Genomic DNA, 24,581 nt, shown 5'->3' on the forward strand with positions numbered 1-24,581 from the left:
TGCCACAGTCACCGTTCTGGTCACCCCGCAAACGTGCCATTATAATTTGACGCTGCCCTCATTTCGTTCTGTCGTTCCTGCAAATGAAGGAACGGAGAGATCGATCAAATTCAAACATTCACTCTACCTCTCCCAACGATTAAATGCCGTAAACAGTTTAATCGCACACTAGGAAGCTTCCATTAGGCTTCATTATGATGCCTCCGTTTGAACATAAGTTGCTTTGTTCAGGTTCATAAAGGTGGAGGTCCGGTTTTCAAAGGACATCCTCCTGCATCCTTTAGGTGCTGAAGATTTGCCAGAAAAATATGGAGGTAATTTTCTGGTTCAGTAACCAGAAAAGTTGACACTTTAAAAAAAAAAGAAAAAAAACAAAAAGGCCATTTTGATTCGAGTGTTTGTGTTTTCACACCTGGTGGTCCGATATGAAATATGAATATGAAATGTAGAAAGCAAACTGAATGTGAACTACCAAGCGTTTCAATCCCAAAAGGTTGCCTACCGTGAAAACCACGTTCACGGGCATCACTGCTAAAGATGTGTAAAAAAAAGAAAGAAATGAATAAATAAAGAATGATTTAATTTAAATAACAGGATCGAGCTCTTTCCTCTCTGCTGTCATTAGTGGTTTCCTGAATGCACTGAAACAAGAGAGCAGTTCAGATGATTTCATTTAAATCCATTCATGGATCCCTTAAATGTCGCGACTAAAATTAGAAGCAAATTAGTAACACTCTGGCAACATTATTGTTTTTACAATCATGTTGCTGTTTTTTTTTTTTCAAGATGTAAAATGTCTTCAAAACATGTATGAGTGCCCTGCTAATGTAAGGAACGTTAAAGCATGCAGAGCCGCTTTTAAGAATACCAGATTAAAATCAAACACAGCGAGCGACTTAAACCATGCTGCCACTCATGTTGTTTTACTTGTACTTATTGAACGTTTGACTGAGATGGGATGAAAGTTCAGGGCTCTGTACACCGTCTGCAGCTGTGTTTCCATCACAAAGGCATCTAAACCTTTTGCCAATATTCTACTAATGCCAAAAAAACACAAGTTCGCCACAGCTGCTGTGTTTCAGTCAAATAAGTGACGCAATTAAAATCACACGTGAAAAAAGTTAGCTCACACAATAAGTTATTAAAAACATGCCGCGTCTTCATGTTGTCTTCTTCATGGTTTGCACCAGTGGCAACGGTCGGTTGTTGATCACACGACTCGTACGATGCACAAAAACTGTTACTGTTGCAGTGTTGTGACCGAAAAATCGCCTGATCCCAGCACCAAAACCTGACATCGGAAAGAGTTTCTACGCAATCATATGTTGAATGGAAACACAGCTGGTGACTTGCCAAGTAACTATTAGCTAGATTAATCAGAAAATAGATCATCAGACTGCCCTCCTCTGGAGTCCCTTCATGCATTTGGCATGCTGATGTGAGCAAATGTTCTTATTTAAGTTGCAATTCCAAAAATTCTGTCAAATTGACCTACATTCAGCAGTAGATTGAGATCAGATGAAATCTGTAGCCACCCATCTCAGATAATGATCTCACGCATACACTGCAGAATCGACTACCAATGGCGGCGAGGCTTTAGCTTTATGATGCTACGCGATGAAACTTCAGAAGCCACTGAAAAGCAAGACAGAATCACAATGCTCCACCAGGGGAGAATGTGATGAATAGTTGCTTAAGATTAGGAGTTAGTGAATAACATTGATTTTTAAAAACGTGATCTTGTTGTGTTTTACGTGTAACAGCAGAACATTTCTATTGGAATCTATTTTTTTTAGTGGGCAGATTTTGACATGATGAAATCTGATAAAATGCTGGTACAATGCTTTAATCATTTCAAAGTTAATCTTAGTGAGAACAATGACAATTTTTAACCCTTGCAGTTTTGCATCCGACGTTTTTGGACAACAAAGGTACCGACTGAGTACAGGGATAGTTTTATTAAATGACTGTTGTTTAACAACAACAGTAAAAGCTGCAAAAGTGTCTCTATGAACGGACAATATTGGTAACGCCTTCATTGTTTCCACTGCTTTAAGTCGAAATATGATAGTAATCTGGTGTTTTACGACATCACCCAACCAAAGTGATTTGTTGTTCGTCTGGGGAACATTTCGAGCCTCCAGCTGAGTGCTGGCTGTTACTCACCCACCACCACATCTGATCTGTTCTTGATAAGTCCGTGCACAACATTGTTTTTTTGCTTTGTCACATTCATGATGTTTAGCCAAGCACACAACAGTCCCTTCCCTTCATTGTCAGGACAACAAATACTTTGCATTCTTCGACTGCGGCTGCAAACAGAAGCAGATGCAAACGTGCTAATCAAGAAATGAAGGGGGGGAGGGGAAGCAAATTTGACTAAAATCCAAAATTGTGAGCTCAGTTTATGACACCCAGTCAGTTTTTTAATGTTTTTGTTGTTGTTTCCGATGCTCCTCTTGTTTCAGTTTGTTAAAGTTGATCGTCACATGATGTCTCCCTGTCCAGTCCTTGCATTGAATATGAAAACGAAGTGGAAGAATGGCATGTTCAGTAGGAATCAGCGATTGAATTATTGCCGATGACAAAGCTATGAGTCATGCACATGTTTGATGACTAATGGGTTCCACAATGGATTACTTTCAATTAGGCAAAGAAGCTAAAGATTTCTGTCATTTTCACAAAATAGTTCTGGGTGATGAGCACAAAAGTGATGCTTGGGATCCACAATTAGTTCTGTCAATAGGATTTCTGATGGAAAAACAAAACAGCAGAAATCCTGTTTAGTGTTGAGATGATCCAATAAAGCATTGTCACAGCAGCTTTTAGCTTCGATGGAAAATTGCAACATATTCAGACGTGACTCACAAATCAAACACCCGATCGAGTCATGCTGCTCTTCAGCTTATGATCGTGAAGGCATGAAAGAAAAGAAATAAATCCCTTGACATATTCTTTATCACGCTATTGTGGCATTTAGCAAGTCGAAACAACTCTGCTCATTCTCTGGATGTTGCGATGTGTCTGTGATGGTCGCCGAAGGCCTGAGCGCAAAACTCCCTTTTCTTTTTTTCTTCTGTTTTTGCACTCAGGAGCTTTTGACTCCGAAACGGCGGCAGTGATAAATGTGGCTCCATCCAAACAGGGCCGGGAACAAGTTACGTCTCTGCCACCTGCTGCCCCTTAGGCAGAACCTTCCTGCCTCACAGCTAACTTGAAATCCGAGGAGCGGACCGCAGCAGAAAAAACACAACGGTGAGAGTGGTTTCTCCCTCTGCCAACAGGAACGAATGCAGATCCCGATGGTGAATAAAAGGTTCTTTGACAATCCGTCAGTCTGGGATTACAACTCTCCCACCAGCGGTTCCCACAGACTAATTACACAATGAAACTCTTGACTCTGAGACGCACTGGGCTGTAATTGTAAATAGAGGGCCTCTCAGGGGCGCGCGCTCTATGAAAACACCCAATCAGAGTTCCCAAAAGAACTCAAATTAATCAGATGTTCTGCTGTGGAGAAGCCAAAGAAAACCGAGCAAAAAATAACAAAAATCTAGACAGATTACCGAAGGAGGAGGACGCTTTTATGGCTCCGTAAGTCACTTTTTAATTATGTTATATTTATAATCGGGTTAAATTTGTTTTGGGCTTCCGTGGGAAACAACGCAAACACTCCACATAGAAATCATTCACTTTTTTAAAAAAACGTAAAAAGTTATAGGATCAGCACTTGAGTTTTACTTGTAAAATCAGAATAAATGCATCATAAGTCTTTACATCTCCTTTGTTATGATTTTAATTCATGTCTTTGAAGGAGTTTTATTTGTATATTGCGTGAATAAAAACCAGGACAGGCGGGAAAAGTGCAAAGAAATGCTCATACATCATGATCGAGTTCCAAGAGCAGATTCTGCTGTGACTGTAAAACAACCTCAGGCCTCAAAACGTCAAAACTGATTAGCCAGCAGACGGAGGGACGATGGCTCCACTTGAACCCGACCCGCCCGACTCGACGGTTCAGGAAGGACGATCCGAGGTGTTTTGAAATCCAGCAGTTGGACGCTGAAAGTCACGTCCTTCCGCTTTATGCACTTTGCAAAAGAGTCGAGGAGTTCTGCGGTGCGTCCTCATGTCGCCTGGGCGATAATTATCATGCAAAATGACACATTTCAGGGAAGAGTACTAAAATACGGTGCTTGTAAATGATGAAATTCTGGAAGTGCATGAAAAAAAAATCAAACATGAATATTAATAAATTTGCACAAGTCCTCAGGAAGATTACTCCGTGTGCTTGTGTTAGCCTTCATCATGGTTCATGGATCATCAGCGTCGTGTGTGAAAGACTGGAAGCCTGTTGCGTCAGGATAGACTCCTCTGTCAGAGCTCAGCCTCAAATAAAACATCCGTCCGCCTGGATGAAATTCAAAGAATTTTCCATGTTTGAATTTATTACATTAGACAGTAAATTACTCTGATGCTCTGACTTTCTACGATTGTAGGCGGTCATGTTGTAAACAACTGCTTTTCTGGGATCAAGTGATCCAGTGATCTAGCAATTGTTCTGGTGATTGATCAAGCGATTGAGTAAAATATTGGTGAATTCTGCCATGACAGCAGTGGTCATATCAGGTGTCAGTGTTGACCCCAATTTTCATATCTGAGCATCCCTTCAGTGTAGAAAGTTCATGTCTCTCTGCGTTATGCTGATGGCGCTTGGTATTCGTCAACAGCTCACTAGCGGAAGGAAGAGTGTTGCGCAACACAAATCATTATCTGGCCTCAACACGTTACAGTAAACAGTGAAACGTGTTCTGCTTCACGTTTGCCTCAAATAGTTTCGCCGATTAAGGTATTAGAATGATTCAATGAATCGTTACACCTGTCCAGCTGATTTGTTCCTCTCTACCACATTTGGTATCAGAATTGAGCAATTCTTTACTTGTTAAGAATACGTGAAAGCTGGTTTTATCACATATGGAACTTGTTACATTGACTAGAGAACTGCAGACAATAAACAGTCCGCATCCTCTTTTGTAACCATCATTATGGGGTTAGTGTAATTGTCCAGCGGGCCGATTGGGATTTGACTAGTTTCAGGAATCGAAGGGGAAACCGTAATTGTTGTCTTCTGTTCTGAAAGCACGACTGCTGGTGGTTCGGGGGCTGCGTCTGCTCTCTGGAGTCTTCTGCTTCATGCTAATTAGCGTAGTTTAAAAAGGTTCTCTGTTGGTTTTAGCCTTGATCCGTCTCCAGACGCTCAATCATTTGGTCCAAAGCAAGGACGTGCTTTCGCTCTCTGAAGTCTTGACGCTTCAAAGAACTAAAGATTTCACCATCTGAAATCTTGTGGTATCTCTCATCGGCTTTCGCGGACATGAATTACTCATTCGTCTTCCACCGAGCGGCTTTCTTCTTCTACAATAACCTCTGGGGAAGCGGCATTGAGAAAAAAAAAAGGGAGTTATGGACAGAAGTGTAACTTACATCTGGTTGTAAAACAATCCAAGATAAAGAGTGCTCTATGCGTCACAAGCCTCTAAGGCAATACCACTATAGCAGAAACATATTCTGAAGTTATGACCTCTGTTATCAGAGAACTTTTTCTATGTATCTCCATGTTAATTCCCCCAAAACCCTTCTTGTGCCCTGTAACACCACTCCCCTCTGAAAGTAGCCACTTCGTGTCAGACAGCATATTAAACATAAACGTGCAACATTTCTATTTACTTATTTGGAAAAAAATCTGATATTTTTACATACACTCAGGCCCTTATGCCATTAGTGATCTCCAGAATATATCCATACCTTCATCATATTTAGTCTGGACTCCTGCAATTCCAATAAACTGGCCCTGCGGAGCCTTCAGTGCCAGCATTAGTCCGAAAGGTTCATCAATAAACTAAATGTACTGACCGGCACTGAGCTTATTGTGTCCCGTTTTTATATGCAGCAATGAAACATTTGTAAAATTTGAGTCCTTTGATTTACTATACAAGTACAGGCCAATTAAAATGGCAAATGAAATTGTAGTCCTTAATTTAAATAATTTTTCAAATTTTTTTCTGAATATTGAACATAAATCTGTTGGTTGTTAAGGAGGGGATGATCCCAAACTAAATTATACCCTAGAAGTTAATGCCGCTTGGACAACATGAATCACACGAGTCCGGCTTCTTGAATTGAGTGATTTCTTTGAACCGGTTGTTGAAAGGGAATGGATCCACAAGATCAGCCACCCTTCAGATCTCTCAGGAAAGAAGTATTGATCGCATCTCTGCTGTTTTAGCAGATGTGCGCGGGCCATTTGCCCCGCTTCACACTGACTTTACGGTTCTTTTATTTTCCTTTAACGTTTTAAATGGATTGGCACCCACATATTTAATCATCCTGCTCCGAAAGAGCGCCGAAGTAATCCGACCAGAGGCTCTGAACGCAGACAATGCCAGGTTTGAAGCACAGAGAGGATCAGGCGTTGGCCGACTGAACCTCTGTTCTGCTTCGTTGGTTTACATGATGAACACTCCTGGGTTTAGACATGATGTAGGCAGACGGGACTAAAACCCTTCATCAACCTCTGCATTTCATCAGGTCTTCATAGCAGCATAGATCTTTCAGCTTGATCGCTGAAGGAGTTTGATTACGACTACATGAGAGGGTGCAGATTACATGGCAGATCAATACAAGCTGTGATTTGTAATCCAAAGGGGATTTCAAGTACATCCTGTCACACCTGACTCAGCACGGCTCTGGAAACTTAGGCAAATGAAGTCTTTGTGTGATCTGATTAGAGCAAAGACTTTCTAATACTTGGGATTACTTGGTTTAAGACGGGCGGCGTGCGTGTTGGGTTTGGTAGAATTCATGTCATCATCCGAGATGTGACGTAATCCAATAAACATCTCGCCCGTCTTCATCTGGCCAAAGTAAACAGATTACCCGTCCCATTCCAAATGTTAATCGAGGCAATTAGGTGCTGAGGCAGCATGTTTGGAGGGCGGGACCGAAGGACGAGCGCTCGGTGGGAGGCGTGGGAAGAACCCGTTAAGTGATGGCTGACAGATGGTCGACTGATTAAGGTCGGATCACACAAGGAGGAGGCCGGCGGGGACGTCGCATTGCCTCAGGGGAACTTAACAGAGCCAAGACACGCCAACAAACAGGAAACTTCTGCAGACGTCTGCATGCGACAGAGACTGGGGTTAGGGTTTCTGCTTTAGTTTGCCATGTTCCACACGGCATGAAAGCTTCACTTTGGTAGAAATGTGTGCAAATGAATTGAAATTGATTTGATTATTTACACTGCAGCTCCAGGGGAAGGAGGAACACCCGTGGACAAGGCTGCTTAATTATGTTATGCAATGTTGGACAGCTGGGGAGGACATTAAAATACTCACTAACTTAATTTTCAGGATCAGAAAGTTTGATGTGTTTTAGCAGGCTTTTTAATAAAATACACCAACACAAGTTAGTGCTAATCAGCAACAATATATATGGAGAGGCATACATCCTTAAAATCAACAGACAACACGTCTGACAGAATATTCAATAATGTCACTAAACTCTGAGATCTGGGCAAAGGAACGACCTTAACTGCTCAACCTCTCATGGCTAGCAAAGCATCAGCTAACTCACTTTGGTTACCTAGTGACAATCTGCTGAGCAACTTGTGCGACAGCAGTTTCAAGTTTTGCCACCGCATCTTGTAGCTGCTTAAAGATAAAAAATGACGTGGAGTAAAAGGAGAAAATGAGCACATGTCGAGAGGAAATGGTTGATAAAACAGGAAAAGGTCAGGCCACCAGTTTGGCAGTTTTCCAGATATTTAAAATAAAACCTCTATTGTGATTATCGACTGATATGATGATACAAATCATCATCATGTATATTCCAGACACACTGGGCCATTTTTTTAGCACAATAAACCATCAGTTATTGTGTAAAAACTTTTAAAAATTAAAACTAACGTAAATGTAATTTGACGTAGCATCAAAGCAGTGTGTTGCGACTTGAAATTGGCTTCTGTCTCTTTAAGAAGCTCCTGTTCTTTGTGACGCCCCGCCTCCCCCCACCACCCTCTTTTCACCACCATTTAGAAACTGTGGGTTATGAAACGGTTTGTATGAGAAGCTTAGCAGAGGCTTAGGCTAATCGCTGCTGCCACTAGTCTGGAGGAGCTGAGAGGGGAATGCTTGAACATGCAAAAAAACATAATTTTGTAAGAGTCACATACTGAATTATTTAGGTCTTCTATCACCAAAATAAACATAGACTAAACAGGGATAAATGGGCAATCCCCACTTTATTCTTAATTTGAGCTGTATTAAACAACAAGCTAGCAGGCTAACATGCTTTCAGTTTCTATAAAAAACCAGCAGCTTCCAGGTCCAAGTCTCCTCTGAGACCACAGCTGCTGAGTCCAAGTCTTTTGTTTGCACGCCGCTCTCTGCCATGCTGGCTAAATTAACTGGTTTCCTCTCCACTGTTTTCCTCTCACCTCATCTTTTGGCCTTTCATTAGCTTAATAGGAAACATCCTTTCAAACAGGTCGTTTCCCTTCACCGTCCTGTTTAAAACAACAAGCATTGCGGCGGCTGTTCGCTCGTTTGTCGGCCACTTTACTTCCAACACTAAGTTCCACGTTTGCAGAGTAAGAGTTTGCTCTGGACTGGACCGGACCGGACACGGTAACAAGCGTACATGCGGGCGCAGTCTGCAGAAAGGTGCACACATTGATTATAGAAAATGAAACGTGACGTGTAGGTTTCACTGTGCGCGCACTGCGACTCGCTGAGCAGATTAATTGGTCATTAATTCATCCGTGCACACAACAGGACGGACGATGGAAATTCTGCAACAATCAAGGTCAGATTTCTGACCTTGTGTCTGTCTCGTGAGTAAACACCAACGCTACCATCGGGACAAAAACAGGTTTTAATTAGAGGAGTGGCTTAATAATAGAATGAGTTTCCACCAACTGGGGTCAGAAAAAAAAGAAAGAAAAAACAAACATTCTTTAATAATTGCAGGCTTTTATGGACTTGTGAAAGATGTGGTAAACAAGAGGATGCAATTCATTTATCTGCCATCTCCGCGTGTGACTGGATGCGATCGCAACATGTGTCGAGTTTAAACAGGGGGGCAGATCCACAGACTGAGATCTAATTACAGGGTGTGTGTGTGTGTGTGTGTGTGTGTGTGTGTGTGTGTGTGTGTGTGTGTGTGTGTGTGTGTGTGTGTGTGTGTGTGTGTGTGTGTGTGTGTGTGTGTGTGTGTGTGTGGTGGGGGCCAAATGCATCCGGGGGCCTCGGGATAGAGGTAATAGGATGTATTTTCCTTTTTATTGCAGCAACAAAATGCTAGCTGTGTTTGAGACCCGGAGTCTTCCACATACCGAGGAACTAAGAATGAGATTAATCACTTGACGACATTCCCAGTGGGAATTCTGTAGTACAAAATTACACTGATGACATTGTGGAAAAGGGAACGTTGCTTTGTCATCTGAATACGCTGATGAATGATGTTTGTTATGGACAAAGTGGGCTTTAATTGAGGAAAACGACAGAAACTATACAGCAAATGATTCCTGAACAGATGGATCTTTGAGCTGTTTCATGAGATAAATGCTACAAAGATTTTTAAAAGTTCACTTTCAAGTGAAGGGAAAAAGCAAGAAAGGAAAAAACACCTTAAAATACACCCTGAAACCCCTGAAGCTCCGCCCCTGACCTTTGCTGACGACTGTTTTACCACTGAACTAAATTTGACGGGAATTTGCTGCTCTAAAACCAGACACGTTGACATATTGACTAAGAAAAACTAACTTTTATTAACATAACAGCGGCATAAAGCAAGTGATCCAAATGTAAAACTGATCAATCCACACAAATTAAAAGCATATTTCTGATTATGAATTTTTTTTATAAAGCATCTCCCGTGTAATCTTGCTACTGATAACATCAATAAAATAGCGTAAAACGTCAATTGCTAATGAGCGTTAGTTCATCAGTATCACTCCAGTGGAGGAAACAGAGTAAGAGATCCTCACTGAGATACTTGAAAAATGTTAGTTTTTTTTTTTGTTTGTTTTTTTTAATGGGGGGGGCAATGTCACAGATGGATCTGAAGATACTCAACCATATTTCTCCGCCTCAACATTGATAGCCAAGCGTCACTTTTTTGTGCAACACGCACAAAAAAGACGAGAGAGAAAAGTTAAAAGTCCCGATGAGCCCAACGCCTGAGAACGATGCAGGAGGGTGAAAACAGCTGCTCACCAGGTGAGAGGAATAGGAAAAAAGACAAAGCCAATCCAGGAAGCTTCGTTGTGTTTTTCACATTATCCGTCTAAAAAAAGTTGCTGTTTTTGAGTAGATTAGTTTGATATTACTTTATGAAGATTAAACTGAACATATGAGGTAAGTTACCAGGTCATACGTTAACAGAGAAAAACATGGCGGACCTCTTGGTGTGCTGCCTTAGCAAGTTTTCTAACCCAGAACTCTGGATGAGAAGATGAAACTTCCAGCCTTTAACTCTCCGACAGACATTTCTACGCACACATTGTTATTTTTGTGACTGTTCTTCACACACGAGTTGGCTCGCTCATCCGTTCAGCAGGAGTCCAGAGCTCTGCTCAGAGCTTCGAGACGTTTCGGTTTGTCTGTGCCACGGATTGAAGCAGAAGCTAAAATCCCCGGCTTGCGTTCGCCACGGTTCACTGGGGAGCCTCTGCGATCCACCGGCTGGCCCTCCAGGATACAACGGCAGGAAGGAGACCTGGCAGCAACATCCAGCAGCCCCCCTTCCACACACAACGAGGGGCGTGGCAGAAAACAAAAGCTTTTCAAAAGGCAGTTTGTCGTACTTTCTTTAGTAGAGAAGTTCAGGTTTGAATACAAAAACCTGGAGAATCCAGATAACATGCAGAAGGTTAAAAAAATAAAAAATTGACACACCAGGCTCTAATCTAAAGAAATTCAGGAGAAAATGCAAAGTTGGGACATTTTGTTTTAATGCCATCCAGTTTTAATATGTTATAACTCATAATATGGTAAAACTGTCTTGTTCTTTTCATCAACATTAATGAATTATCAATAAGTTCCTATTTCTTGCTTTAAGGTTACTTGTAAGTTTGATTTGTCTAATTTTAAATATATTAAGATATTTGCTTTAGAAACTAGAAAAATAATATAAAAACACTAACATGCAGTGATCTTGATGACCACTTGACTTTAGGAAACATATTCCGGGGGTTAGTGAGGCAAAAGTGGAGCTTTATGGGTGGGTGTTACGACCTGCATAGAGCATAATATTAGCAATCAATTGTGGTGTCGGAAGTGGGACGATCTGGATCCGCTTTGCTCATTATAATAAATTACAGTAGTTGTAAGTTAGGGAATTAAAACGTCTGCCTTCTCCCAGAAAATGCTGAGCCAGCGTAAGCTGAAGCACTCTTGGCATATGCAGCAAGACAAACAACAACAAAAAAACATCAGCAAGGTAATAATAGCACAGATTGTGGCGCGGCCTAGTCAAAGTTTGGACCTAAATGCTATAGGGTCGCTGCGTCTTGAGCTTACAAAAGATGATCTTACTGGGAAACCCTCTGAGGACTTTAAACAATTACGGGAAGAACAAAATATGATGGGGCTGTGTGCAAGTTTGCTCTGTGAATGCAAAACGACAACAACAAAAAATAAATAAATAAAATGAAGGGAAAAATAATTCTGATGAAATTGGCTGACATTTTCCTGAGGAAGGAGAACTTCATTTCCACAAATGGCAGCCTTGACATCTAAAGCCTCACACGTCCTCCAGAGTCCACCGGAGTCGACTGAGACAGTTTCAGGTTTCCGTGAAAAGTTTAAACACTCGTGCAGAATTTCAACTCGCGCCCAGGATCAGTCGTCCTCTGAGCGACGGGGCTCGAGGTTCTGCAAACGGGAGATGAGGCCCACCTTTTAAATCAAAGTAAGTTATTAAAAGTTGCACGCTTTTGCGGTTCTTTTCATCCAGACAGCGAGGCATTCGGCGCCAAATTTTAAAATTTGTTGCCAAGCTGCACGGTGACGATGATATTTAAAATGGAAACCTTTTAAATATCGCAATGACCATCCAGTAAATTTGACCAATTGTGGAGCATTTGAGACTAATAGTCCATGTTCTTTGAGGGGAACATTTTTACCCACAACATGTCAACTCACTTGGCATCTCAATTTAGTAATATTGAAGCTTAGTTGGTCGTGAAGGGTTAGACCTGAAAGGAAAGCCTGAGAGGAGACAAAGACTTTCCCCCTTAAGAGCATTCTGGTCACTAGCCGTTTATGCAAATGCACTTTTAATTGGGCGTGGTGAAAATCTTCCCCTCCAAACGTTGGAACAAAGAGTTATGCGGTCCAGGAAGCTGGAGCCGCAATTATTATGAAGGTGAAGACTTTAAATTTTACGGACGGGAAGAGCAACCAACTCCTGCCTCCGTTTCTCTGTTGAATAATCACCTGCTTCTCTGTCCCCAAGGATTGCAAAGCACTTCACGCTACAGTCATACACACACACACACACACACACACACAACACCCCACACACACACACACACACACACACCCTTTGTATTGCCATATGCAATGATATTTAAGACTAAAAGAAAAAAGAGGTCGACTGGATGATCCTCCTGTATTGGAGTTTAGCAGCAAACATTGGGACATTTCTGGCATCTCTTTCTAGCACTCGGCTTTTGTCGCTATGGCCGCCGCTGCTTCCTGTGCGTTTGGTTTGACCTTGAGTGGCAATTGGGGTCAGTTGTCATTTGTCGTTCAGCTAGCCTTCTCGCTAGTGAAGGTGTTTTCTGGCTGGAACGTCAGAGCGTGACTCAAATTATTTTGACGTTGGGGAAGAAAAAAAAGCTACTTGCAAGATTAAATTTTCTCTTTATGGTCAAATTTAAACCCTGTAATTGTCTTTTTTTTTTTTTTTTCAAATTAATTTAAGACGTTTTAAAGTTTCAGTTTTAGATACGTGACTTTTTAAGGCTACAGGGGCGTCCTGGAATCAAACAAATTAAATAAATAAAAGCATGTTGTTGCTATTGTTACCTATCGCATCTCACAAAGATAAGAAAAAAGGTAAACTAGCCATAACCCTAAGCAAACATTCTTGTAGCTGCACACCGTCCACAGGAACAATCATTCAAAGAAGCAATGAGGAGGAATAAATGTTTTATTTTTATTTTTTATTTTTGTAGAATAATTCACAATGAACGTGACAGAGCTTCTCCAGTAAGCTTTCCTCTTGAGGTACGCAAGTCTTGAATAACTGAGCCATCAAACTTTTTCACATTTTCCAGTCAGCTCCTGTTTGTTTTGTTAGCCAGGCTGAAAAGCTTGGAGTCTGTGGAGTTCCAGGAAACGGCAGCAGAAACGACTTCCGGACAGTGAGCGGCACTTCCTGAGATTCACTCGTGTGTCTGACGAGCCTCGGTGATAATGACTTGGCAAAAGGTCAGAGGGGAGACAGAGAGAGAGAGAGAGACGAAGAGAGAGAGCGTGTTATAGAAGCTGAGAGTCAAAAAAATGAGACGTTGCTAATGAATGAAAACTGTGCCAGTCCAAATCTTCAGCTGCACAACAAACTGCTGCAATGAAGACGGGGTGTGCAGACTGATTATGTTTTCTCATTTAAAGCAGCTGAATAAGCTGCAGTCATCAAGCACAAGGTGGAGGGTCAGCAGACTATAAGCCTTTCAATGCGGTCTCTGCTGCATAAAGGAGACCCCCTCTAGAGGAGGATAAAAACACAAATTAACTTTAATTGGTCCGAAACACACCATCATCACACAGCCCCCATACGTTTGTGCAGACGCTGCTGATAAAGGAAGTGAGGATTAGCCATTCTTAGTGTTTTGTGTACTGTGATTTTTTGTTGTTGTTTTGCTACATGATGGCAATCACTTTTAAATGAATGGCAGTATTTTAAAAATGAACATGACAACATGTTATCGATGGGTCTCGTTTCATTAACCTTTTCAGGGTCACTCCAGGTTTCACCAACTAAAGACTTTTTAAGACCTTTGAGAGACCACTGTGAATACAATTTAAGGCCTATATCAAGACAGAAACTGGCAACAAAAGTGAGCCAGGGACCAAGATGAACATTGTCCAGCTAACTGCTAATAAAGTTACTAGGGATGAAAGGATTCCTTGAGTTAAAATTCCTTGAGGAGAATGTATCCGCCTCGAAGCTTCGTTAAGTTATGTTTTATTATTTAATGCACCGTGTTCCGGCCGGGTTATTATTTTCATTGCGCAGCGCTCTCATAAATGTGTGGCGGAGCTCATCATGGCAGCTGGTAGATTTTTCTGTCTATAATGAACAAAGGAGTCAAATCCCGTCGCTAACAGGAACACAAACTACAAAGAGAGTTCATCTATTAAACTAACTAAAGATAAAAACAAAAATGAAAAGCTGGAGTATTGAAATTTTATAAGCGTATTTCGTAGGCTGCCTCTTTATTATTAATGTCGGGTTTGAAAAGAAGAAAGAGACAAGTGAGTTTTAGATTTACTTGCAAGGAGAACAGACAGGAGCGCGCTTCAGTTGCAATCTCTTACCCGCTCTAAAGCACGCTCCTCCGCACCCTTTCTTTTTATTTTCGTGGGCCGTCCTATTTGGTTTTCACTTCGCCTATTAATCGAGCTGCTTCTTCTGTTCTCAGGCGTGTTGCACCTACAGGCTGCCGTAATGTAGAGTGCAAAGTTCAGAGTTCTTGTTTGCTTCCTGCTGTAGAAACAACGCAGGAACTGATGAACCCACAGAACAATGAGGTGTCTTGTGCGTCCGTGATCTCGTGTACAGTTCCCGTGTCTCTGGTTCATAAACTTCGACCCTTAATCATCCGATGTTTATTCCGCCAGGTCAGTTATCACTCTTGCTGCGGACCATCTGCTATCTGCTTCCAAGTTAGAGAGCTTGCCGCTTCCTGCCAAACGTCACTCAGAGAAACACCCGTTTCAGGAACGAACAGACGTCTCTCAGTTCTTAAAAGTAATGATGAGTAGACAAAAGAAAAAGATATTTAGAAGTCTAACACTTAAATTGAATATAATTTCTAATTTTTGTGTAACTTTTCACCAGGTTGACTTAGAAAGTGAGCTGTTATTGTCACAGGTTCATTTTCTAAACTACAGAAAAGTTATTGTTAGGGAAGCTCAAATGTGGAAAAGTTGGACTGATGTTGCTATCCGATAGTAATACCGCTGTCATGCTAGATTTACTGATGTGTCTTTTATCCGATTACTCAATTAACAGTAAGAATAATCCATAAATTACTCAATTACTGAAATATTTGTTTACCACAGCCCTAAAAATTTTATTTTATTGACAAACAGAAGATCTACATCAAAAAATCCAAGATTAAATCATCTTGGCACAAGTCCATTTAAGACCAGTGATTAATCTATACAAGGCCAACTTACATTTTCTTTGAATGTAAGGCATTTTAAGACTTACATTTTAGATAAAGGAATTTGACACTTCAAGGCTTTGAGATAATTTAAGACTTCTTAAGAATGCGAGGACACCCTAAGTTCACACTGATCAAACTTTTGACCCGATTCCTCCAACTATTGTCTTACTTTGACCTGTCAAGAGCAGTGAATTTTTTTTTCTAGTTTACAAGGGCGGCTATTATTGCTGTACTGGCAGCAAAGGCATTTTCATGATCCATGTGAGAAAGCATTCGCCGTACAACAGTTTAAATGTGAAACCCTTTTTAGGCAAGTGTTGCAAGTGATCGGTCTGAATAGAGCCAACATGGTGTCATTCTTATAAGTGCCGGGTGATAGATTTGCCTCCAGTGTTAAGTGTTTTGAGCAGTAAAGTGTGTGAAGTGCATCTCCTTCATAAGAGCAGAAGTGTTTTCTTGGCTGGCTATGCGGCTTTTAGACCATAAACAAGGAATATTGTCAAACTTCAGTGTGTGTCATTTCTGATATGTCGGGATGAGCAGCCGGACACGCAACTTCTCCGGGGTGTTTCTCATTTTCAGTTCATCCCAGGATTGCTCTGTGGGCCAAATGTAAAGTTACGATCACAAACGAACAACAATTGACAATTTGCATTGTTTAGCCTGTCGCAGCAGAATAAAGCCGGGGCTTCGTTTATCCAACTCATACTTTCGCCGCGTTCATCAATGCCGCAGTTTCAAACTTGCCAACATTTAGCTCGTTATCCCCGGTAACGAGCTAAATGTTTAGATACGTTTATTTGGAGGTTTGAAGAACCCAGCTTTTATTTTGATAGTCCTCTATGCGGCTATTGGAAAGCAAATTTGTATCTTGGCTAAATACTTAGCTCTGAGCTAAATATTTATCTTAAATATTTAGTTTGCTAACAGTTAAGTGGTTAATGTCAGACACAGACTTAACTAATTTTTATACTATTAGTTAGATAATATAAAAGGTAACTGTCTTTAATTTTTTGCATTAGAAAAACAGCAGTCTCCTTGAGTGCATTCTAGGGAATGTAGATCTTTATCTTATTGCTGAAGTAGCTTCTGTACTGTATTTTCCGTTTTGCTGTGTTTGACAGCATTTTGAAAAACACTTTAGATGAAAATAAAGTTATTTATTTCACACTTAAGAGACAGAGTACAGCCATCCAGAACTGCCTTTCTGTAATTTCAACAATAATGAGACATTAACATTAACTCGGCCTATTTTCACTTATCTATTCTGAAATGGATCAATTAGCAAGTTCATTGGAGGAGAGTAAAGGGCCAATTGGCTCAAAACGCTCCCTGGGATTCTCCACGTTCCGGAAATAATTGTCAGTGCACAATTGAGGCGGAGACGGTCGGGGTCAAACGGCTTGATGCGACGCCGTTTCTTGTGCAATGGAGGGACTCCTCTTGGGAGCAGCTCAGTTTGCAGGTCGGTTCCCCGCAAGCAGGACGCCACGCAAACACTGGAACAAGCAGACGGCGATTAAAGCCGCAGAGCGCCGGCGTGGCCTTCGCTATTGGTGCAGACTGCAGCAGTGTTGGTTTACAGAGCTGAAATATTTCCATGTGCGTCGGACGGCTGCTTCACCTCGCTGGTGACGCAGGAAGCAGTTTTAACTCTGTTTCACACAGCATCTGTTTGTGAGAATTAACAGGGTTTTTTTTATAGACTCATACTTAACTAGACCAATAAGCCAAATTGGGGTTTTATACGATGTTAATAAATTTTCTGAAATTACAGCCAAATGAAATGGTCGAAGATGGCAGGTGGTGAAGTAATAATCACATCTGGAGTGTTTTGCAAATGTACACACGTTGTCTTTTTGTAACCTTAAATATTAATCTGTTGGGTTGAGGTTTCGAGCAGATTTTATGACATAGAAATCATAAAGATGACGTATTATTTTAAGATGGAAGTCTTTTGAAACACAGTATGTGCCCAGAGACTGAAAGATAATCCAGTCAGATTGAATAGAAAAAAAAAAAGATCTGTCAATATTCAAGTATTGCCGCAAATTCAGGCATCGACTTTAACTAGGCCAGTGATTTTTGCAGCTCTGGAGTTGGCCCTTTCACTGTTGCAATTACAAAACCTAAAAGGAAATGAACGCAACAAGAAATAGCCACTTTAGGAGTTATCCCATAAATTCTTATGTAAAATCTGCTTTTAATACCAACAACTGGCTCTTAAGAGGAATTGTGCTACCAACCTTTTCCCTTGTGTCAATCTGTCACATGAAATCCTGTTTGACTCCTTCTTGATATCAGTTTTGCTCTAACAGCCAAGGAGGTGTAAAAGCAACAAACTCCGAATAAAAAGCTGGGAAGGATAAAAATGTCATTTCAGAGCAAGGAAGCTAATATTAAGGGTTATTAAAGCGTTATTAGGGAGGATCTGCCAAGCTGTGAGGTAAGTGTTGGTGCGTAAGCGCTAATAAAAGATCCTAGTGCTTGTTTTCTTTTTATCGTAGATCGTTTCACGCACCTATGAAGAAGGGAAATGAGGAGTCGGAGGCTCAGACAACAAGCTTTAACTGAAGGAGTACAACCAAACACTTTTACCACCCTGAGGGGAGAATGTGCAGAGATTTACTGGTCAAGATTCGACCGTCTCAATTGGACGAGGAAGCGTATTCACGATGATTGGTAAAGCTGTTAGTCTCGCTGACTGAGTTTATTTTCTGAAGGAACACGGATGGAGGTGCTGGAGTAAGAAGGAAAACAACATGAAAACGTTTCTGAAGGTCTGGCGAACAGAAGACAGTCAGGAAATACTAGCTTGCTAAAACATTCCAAAGCTGACTTTGCTTTCCCCGCAGGAAAGCAGCTTTGAACCTGAAGATGGCCCCGAGCTCAAAGCTCAGGCTGTAATGTTAAAGTAAAGGGACTTTTTTCCACTTCCATGTTTTGCTCCGATGGGAATCTGAAGTTTGTGGCTCAACGTTTCTGTGTATATATTCTCTATTTAACTTAGACGCTGCTAGTTTTTGAGAATTCAACAGAGCGAAGACATGCACCGCCTCGTGTTTTCTTAAACTAAATTGATGCATCTGTACAATATCTGTCTGCCAAAAGTCAGTCTCTCTGTGGACGTCATTAATTCCAGATCTTAGTTCTTCAGGAAGTTTTGTGGGTTGAGCTCAAAAGGCTGGAAATAATATAAAACTTCCAAAAGTGAAGTGGTAGAAAACAGAAGTCAAACTTCAGAAAGTCTATCATCATTGGAGACAAATTATGTTCCTTTTATCTGTGAAAAATGTTCTGAAAATCAACATCATCATCAGATAATCAAATGCATATCAAGATTCTGACTTTTCTGACGTTTAATACCAGAACAGAACTACGGTTCTGAAGAATTCAGAGCTCAGTTATTAGTTCTTTCCTGGTCTTTACAGGCTCTGCAGTGCAAATTCAAGTTTCTTTGAACCAATGAGATTGGAACTTCGAATTAAAATTCCCCTCTCTCGTCTTTGAGGCAGAAGAGAACAAAAAGTACTCAGGTTTTGCAGCAGACGCCATCAGAGTGTTCCTTCTTCTTCCTCTTCTACGTCTTTCAGGATCGGCACGGCTAATTTAGTCGGCATAAACTGGCTCTTTGAAATCTTGCAGCATCAAGACGACGTCTCCAACTCGTATTAAAACGAAAAGTAAAAATCTCCTTCAGACATCTTCAATTTAATAATTTCACAATCATTTCTGACCTGCCTTTGCTCTCTACTTATCTTTTATGGATTAGTGGCCCAAAGTCTCCCAGAGCTGCACAAATAGTCACCATCACCTAAACGTGCAGAACTGACAAAATACTAACTACGCTTTATATGCTTCATACAAACTGTGGCTCGTGTGTCAATCTTGAGGCTTGGCCTGCTGTGGTCCCTTATGTGGCCCTCTAGATTATTCTATCAATCATATGAAAGTAGGTTTTATCTGCTTACTGTTAAGTTACACCCATCACTCCCTCTAAACTTTTGCAGAAATTCATGCAAACTCGACAGATCTTGCCGTTTTTTTTGCAACACTGGTCAAAATCATTGGGGTTTAAGGTGATGCTAACATCAACCTGAAGGTGGCAGTGTGTCTTCTAGGTACACTGCCTTATCAAGGCTACTGCCTTTGTCACGCTCAGGCACTGATGGACGCAGGGACTGAAGAGAGTACAAAACAGGTGTTTATTAGGAGATAAACTTGTTCTTAGTCGGACAGGCCAGGGTCAGAACCGGGGAATCCAAAACGGGGTCAGGCGGTTCCTGATTTCCGGGCCAGAAAGGGGATCAGAGCCCGCGGGTCCAGAGTCCAGGTCAAAACGGGTATCAGATCTCAGGGTCAGACAGACAGGGGGTCGAAGCCAGGAGGTCCTTATCCAGCAGAGAGGGTCAGGAATCGGGGACAGGTGAGGCAACTAGGCAGAGACAGACAGGTTAGATACTGTGCAGTTAGCTCAAGTTTCTATAGCAGGCCTGAAGGTGTTACCGCTGAGGGTTCCACAACAACCTGACGCCGTGCAGGGGGAGGTCCGTCCTCATATGGCAGCAGCTGAGGATCAGGAGGATGATGATCAGGTCACTGCTCAGCAGCAGCTGTAACAGCCTTGTTAAGGCAGTGTGCCTCAGCCTTACTTGATATCAAGGTAACGTTATTTTACCATTAAATAAGCATAAATATCTTACAGTTTTCCTCCAGTTTTTCAACTGGCTCCACAAAATTTGTGATTTTTGATTGCAAACCAAAAAAATCACAAAACCAGTCATGAACTCCTGGGTTGACTGATCAGTGTGAAAAAAAAAAATTTCAAAATTGTTTCATATTAAGAAGTTCTTATTGAATGCAGGCACAGCTCTTTGTAAATACTTCAACATTTCAATGGATGTAATCAACAGGTTTGTCGGAACCGGCCCTTTAAGGACACTTGTGATTTTGGTGTGGCCCAAAAGGAAAACGAGTTTGACGCCCTCACTGTGGATTTCAAACGGAAATGTTTTTTTTTTTTGACAGAATAAACTGTTTTAAAAAAAGAAAAAAATCCATCCATCTCTTTGCATATTTTCTTAACCCTCCCGCAGACCCACTGACCCCGCGTGCGCTTTCGCATTTTTGTTTTTTTCGGTGCATGTTTGGGACCTGACAGTTCCCACCTCGCCGCCCCCAATCAGCTGTGATTGTTGCTGGGTGTTGTTGTGTTGTCACATAATAGCAAGAAGATCATCAGATTCTGATTCAGAGCAGCAAGTTAAAAACATTGTTGTGAATCCACAAAATATTTCTGAGAGGGTGAAATGTCGTCCACTTGAGTTCTGCATGTGTATTTAATAAGATGAATTGAATTAGGATGTGGCAACCTTCACCAAGTCTCCGTGGGAACCGACAACAGCTTCCTCGCTATTTTTAACCTGCTTGCCGTTTCCAATAATAGCTGCGAAGCGCCGAGGTTGTGAATGAACTGAAAGCCTGTGTGCTAATCCTGTTGCTCTGTCTTCTGTGTCTCCGACAGAATGAAGCGAAGAGAAGAGGAAACCCATGGAGGGGGAAATCAAGGGAAGACGGATCAGAGACTCTGGGTTATTTGCGAGAAAAGACGACGGGGACAGAAGCTGTGATGCTGTGAACGTCGCCCGTTTTTGACTTTTTCGCATCTACGAAACGTCCCGGCATAAAAAGAAAAGAGATCCGGTTTAAAGGTTCTCTGTTCTTACTCTACCTTCATCTTGTTTCATATCAAGTCAACCTGCATGCAGAGTTCGTCGAAACTCTTCCTATAATCGAGTTTGGATTATTGGGTGAGAAGCACGGGTAACGTAAGGGTTACGAGTCAGAACTGACTTTATTGGATATTTTTTAAATAATTTATTTTTAAGAAGAAAGAGCACGTTGTGTATATAGATGTGTGTTTGGAAGTACTTTTTGTCTAGTTGAAAATAAAATAAGGGTAAAACATAATTAAAAAAAGAAGCAGGTTGGGTTTGGTTGATTTTTTTTTCTTTGCTGTCGGAAAACTTGTTAAATTTCACTTTTATTGATAATAATAATAAGAAGAAGAAAGAAAATGTTTCTTACATTTTGTTAAAACTGTCCTTATGTCATGACAGTATAATCTGTGGGGGAGAGGGGGGGAATCAAGCCTGCTTCATCCCTGTGGTCTTACTGCCATTTGCAGAAAAACACCGCTTCCAATCAGAAGCAACCAATCAGAGCCGAGAGGCGGGTCTTAGCGTAACCGGGTCGATTCGCTTGGAATCAGAAATTGAGAACGCAGCTAATACGCAATTTCTTTCGTCAGCATTTTCAAATTTTTGTTATTTAAAATTTGCAGAACTGTGGCTGGATGGAGGCGTGACTGATAAGAGGTGAGGTGCAGAACTGCCGCTGATGTCAAAATTTGATCTGGAATCCAAATACCTTGCCTCAACCTGCAAATTATTGCACAGCTATAATTTTCATTACCAAGAAGCAAAGAGGAAAGAAGATCAACCAAACACAAATTTTCTTGATTTTTGTTCTGTAATGTATGATATATAAATGGGATGAAGGACACACTTATCCGGGAAAACTCCTGAACTTGTCTTGACGTAACAACGCTCTCCACGGGTCTACAAAAATGTGTTTTTATTTTATTTACCTTTATTTGAGATGCATCCAAAAATCATCCAAAGGTTGTGAATTGGTAGATTTTAATTTTCACTGGTCAAAAAAAAAAAAAAAATCAAAAACAAAAAAATGCCATTTTCCAATCTGTGAATGTACTATACCAAAACAGACAACAAAAAAAACACAACACTCTTCAGTATGGTAGTTGTTACTGTGTGAGGAACACCCCGTCATTTGTGAGTTAAAAATTTTTCCCAGTCAGATCAAGAAAATGAAAAAAACGCATTTTAATAGAAAATTATTTTTGCAAACACAACGATGTTCCAATCATGTAACAACATAGAAGCTAACCTTCTTAAAATGGTGGCCATTTCATTCCGTCTCGGCTTTTTTGGGGGGCGATTACAGCAGAGCTCCTGTTCGTACCGTACCGTTGAAAGCTGTGCACAATGTGTAAAGAAACTCCTGCTCACAGTTCGTAACACTCAGTCACTAAAACATGTCACATTTGACCTGGCTTCTCTGGCGATCCACTGCGACTCAATCGTCTGTCCTAACTCCGCCAAGAATGAATTTCCCTCCACTTTCTAGGTCTCAAAGTCACTTAAAATCACTAAATAGTTTCACGATGGCAGCAGAAATATTTTGTGACTTCTCACTGGCAGAAGCGAGACAGAAAAGCTAAATATATTTATGTAACGGCTAAATTGTAACTTCCCACCCACTTTAAATCCTTTGTAGGTTTTCATACCTTTTTATTTCCCCATCAGCAAAAAACATCTTGAAACACATACACATTTCGTCAAAGAAATAAGTAAACTTCCATTTCTGTTACCATGAAAATTTATTAAGCTATTGACCAATAGCTGCTTTATAAAGGTGACATTGTTTCATATGGCGCCCTTCATTTTTGAGCAGCTCCGTTACAAAAAATGGAGGTCAAAAAAATATTTTGACATGTAATATTTAGAACATTATATGTCACAAAGGGAATCTTTGCTTTTTGTCTCAACAAAATGTCAAACATGAACCTCAGACCTGACTACATTTGTTTTCATGTGCACAGATTTGGCTACCTTTGCATGTAAATATGCCTCTCCAGTGTCATTGGTGTCTACGGATCTCTTTCTGGATCCGTAGACGCATAAACGCAGAAAGAGAAACAAAAAGTCATTTTGTGTGAGGTCTATTAGGCTTCTGCCTTCATCCAGTCTTTTTGGCAGCTTCAGTCTTCATAGCAGCGTCCGCTGCTAAAAGCCGATCTGTTCCGCTTTCACTGATTTTATTTCCAGTTCAATGTCGGAAAGGCTGCCGTCTGCAGATTCATATGAAGCTGCGGAATCTTGGGTTTGAATGAGCAAGAGTCTTCTTTCAAACTGGAAGAAAAGTTGCAAAGATGTAATAAAGTGGATTTAGTGAAAGTCTTTTGGTCGTAGAGTCACTGGAGAAACTCTTTACTCTCTGTTATTGACGTAGTTTAACAAATCGTCATATTGTGGCCACAAACGTAAATGTGTTTTTGCAAGAGAGACGCGGTACGCCGACACAAAGCGATGCGAGAATGCAAGCTAGAAGAGAAACGATATGGGGAATTAAGCTCTTCTTCTTTCTCCTGGTGCTCCCAGTACCACAATCAGTCGGGTGATTGACAACGCTAAGGCCCGCCTCCTGCCTTTGATTGGTAAGAGGCGTCAATCAGAGGCCGCGGCCCACCAGTGTTCAAACTGAGCAGATCTGATGCTCAAAGACTGGTATTTTGTTTTAAACTTACCCCAAAAGTAAATCTCTACTCAACCTTCTCGCAGATCTCTCTTCTCCGCCGTGTTTCTTGTTCTTCATGTTGCTGTTTGTGCTGCTGATCTTTATCAAACTAAACCTTCTTTAAAAAGCTGAATTCATACTAAAATGAAATTGCACACACTTTTTTTTATTTGTTTTATGATTGTGCAATTCTTACACGTAAGCATATGTCACACTTTTCACATCTCTGGTTGTGAAAGGGAACTTGAAAACTGTTTCCCCTCCCACTTCACAGGTCACAGAAAATTCCACAGAGCACATTCAAGATCATAAATGAAAAATGAAAAAGAAAAATAAAATTGCTTTTTAAAGCCTTTTGGATACTTTTACAACTTTGACCTTTTCCACATTTAGAGGAATAAAGTCAGATTTTAATCCTCCATGCCTGAATTTGACTAACTTCCTTCCGCCTGCATTGTCACAGGGGAAATGTGCTGCTTCTGCATTGTGCAAATTTCACATTATTATTCATGCATGCCCTGCACATTTTCTTTTTTCCATTTTATTTTTTTATGAGCAAGTACATTTAGATTAAATAAACTGTTGGTCCGCAGGATTTAATTGCCAAGCAGCGCAGACGTCGCTACCAGAAGCACATCCTGCATTGATTGGAGCAACTTCAGCGTCTGCTTTGAATAATATATGAACGACGTATGAATAATGAATGATTTTTTGCCGCTCGGCCAGTGGAAACGAGATCACA

The 24,581-nt window shown here is 41.0% G+C and overlaps 1 protein-coding gene across 2 annotated transcripts in view; it reads left to right on the top strand.

The window, feature by feature from the left end:
• Nucleotides 1-21,434, top strand: part of LOC129377471 (urotensin-2 receptor) — a 44,853-nt gene extending 23,419 nt beyond the window's left edge. For both annotated transcript variants that reach the window (XM_055057428.1, XM_055057429.1), the window contains exon 4: nt 20,985-21,434. In XM_055057428.1, coding sequence (XP_054913403.1) covers nt 20,985-20,989 — 5 coding nt within the window. In that variant the 3' untranslated portion in view covers nt 20,990-21,434. The remainder of the gene's footprint in view (nt 1-20,984) is intronic.
• Nucleotides 21,435-24,581: the final 3,147 nt, after the last annotated feature.

Source organism: Poeciliopsis prolifica, unplaced genomic scaffold (genome assembly GCF_027474105.1).
Source record: "Poeciliopsis prolifica strain line A6 unplaced genomic scaffold, Auburn_PproV2 SCAFFOLD048, whole genome shotgun sequence".
In the NCBI taxonomy this organism is placed as follows: domain Eukaryota; kingdom Metazoa; phylum Chordata; class Actinopteri; order Cyprinodontiformes; family Poeciliidae; genus Poeciliopsis; species Poeciliopsis prolifica.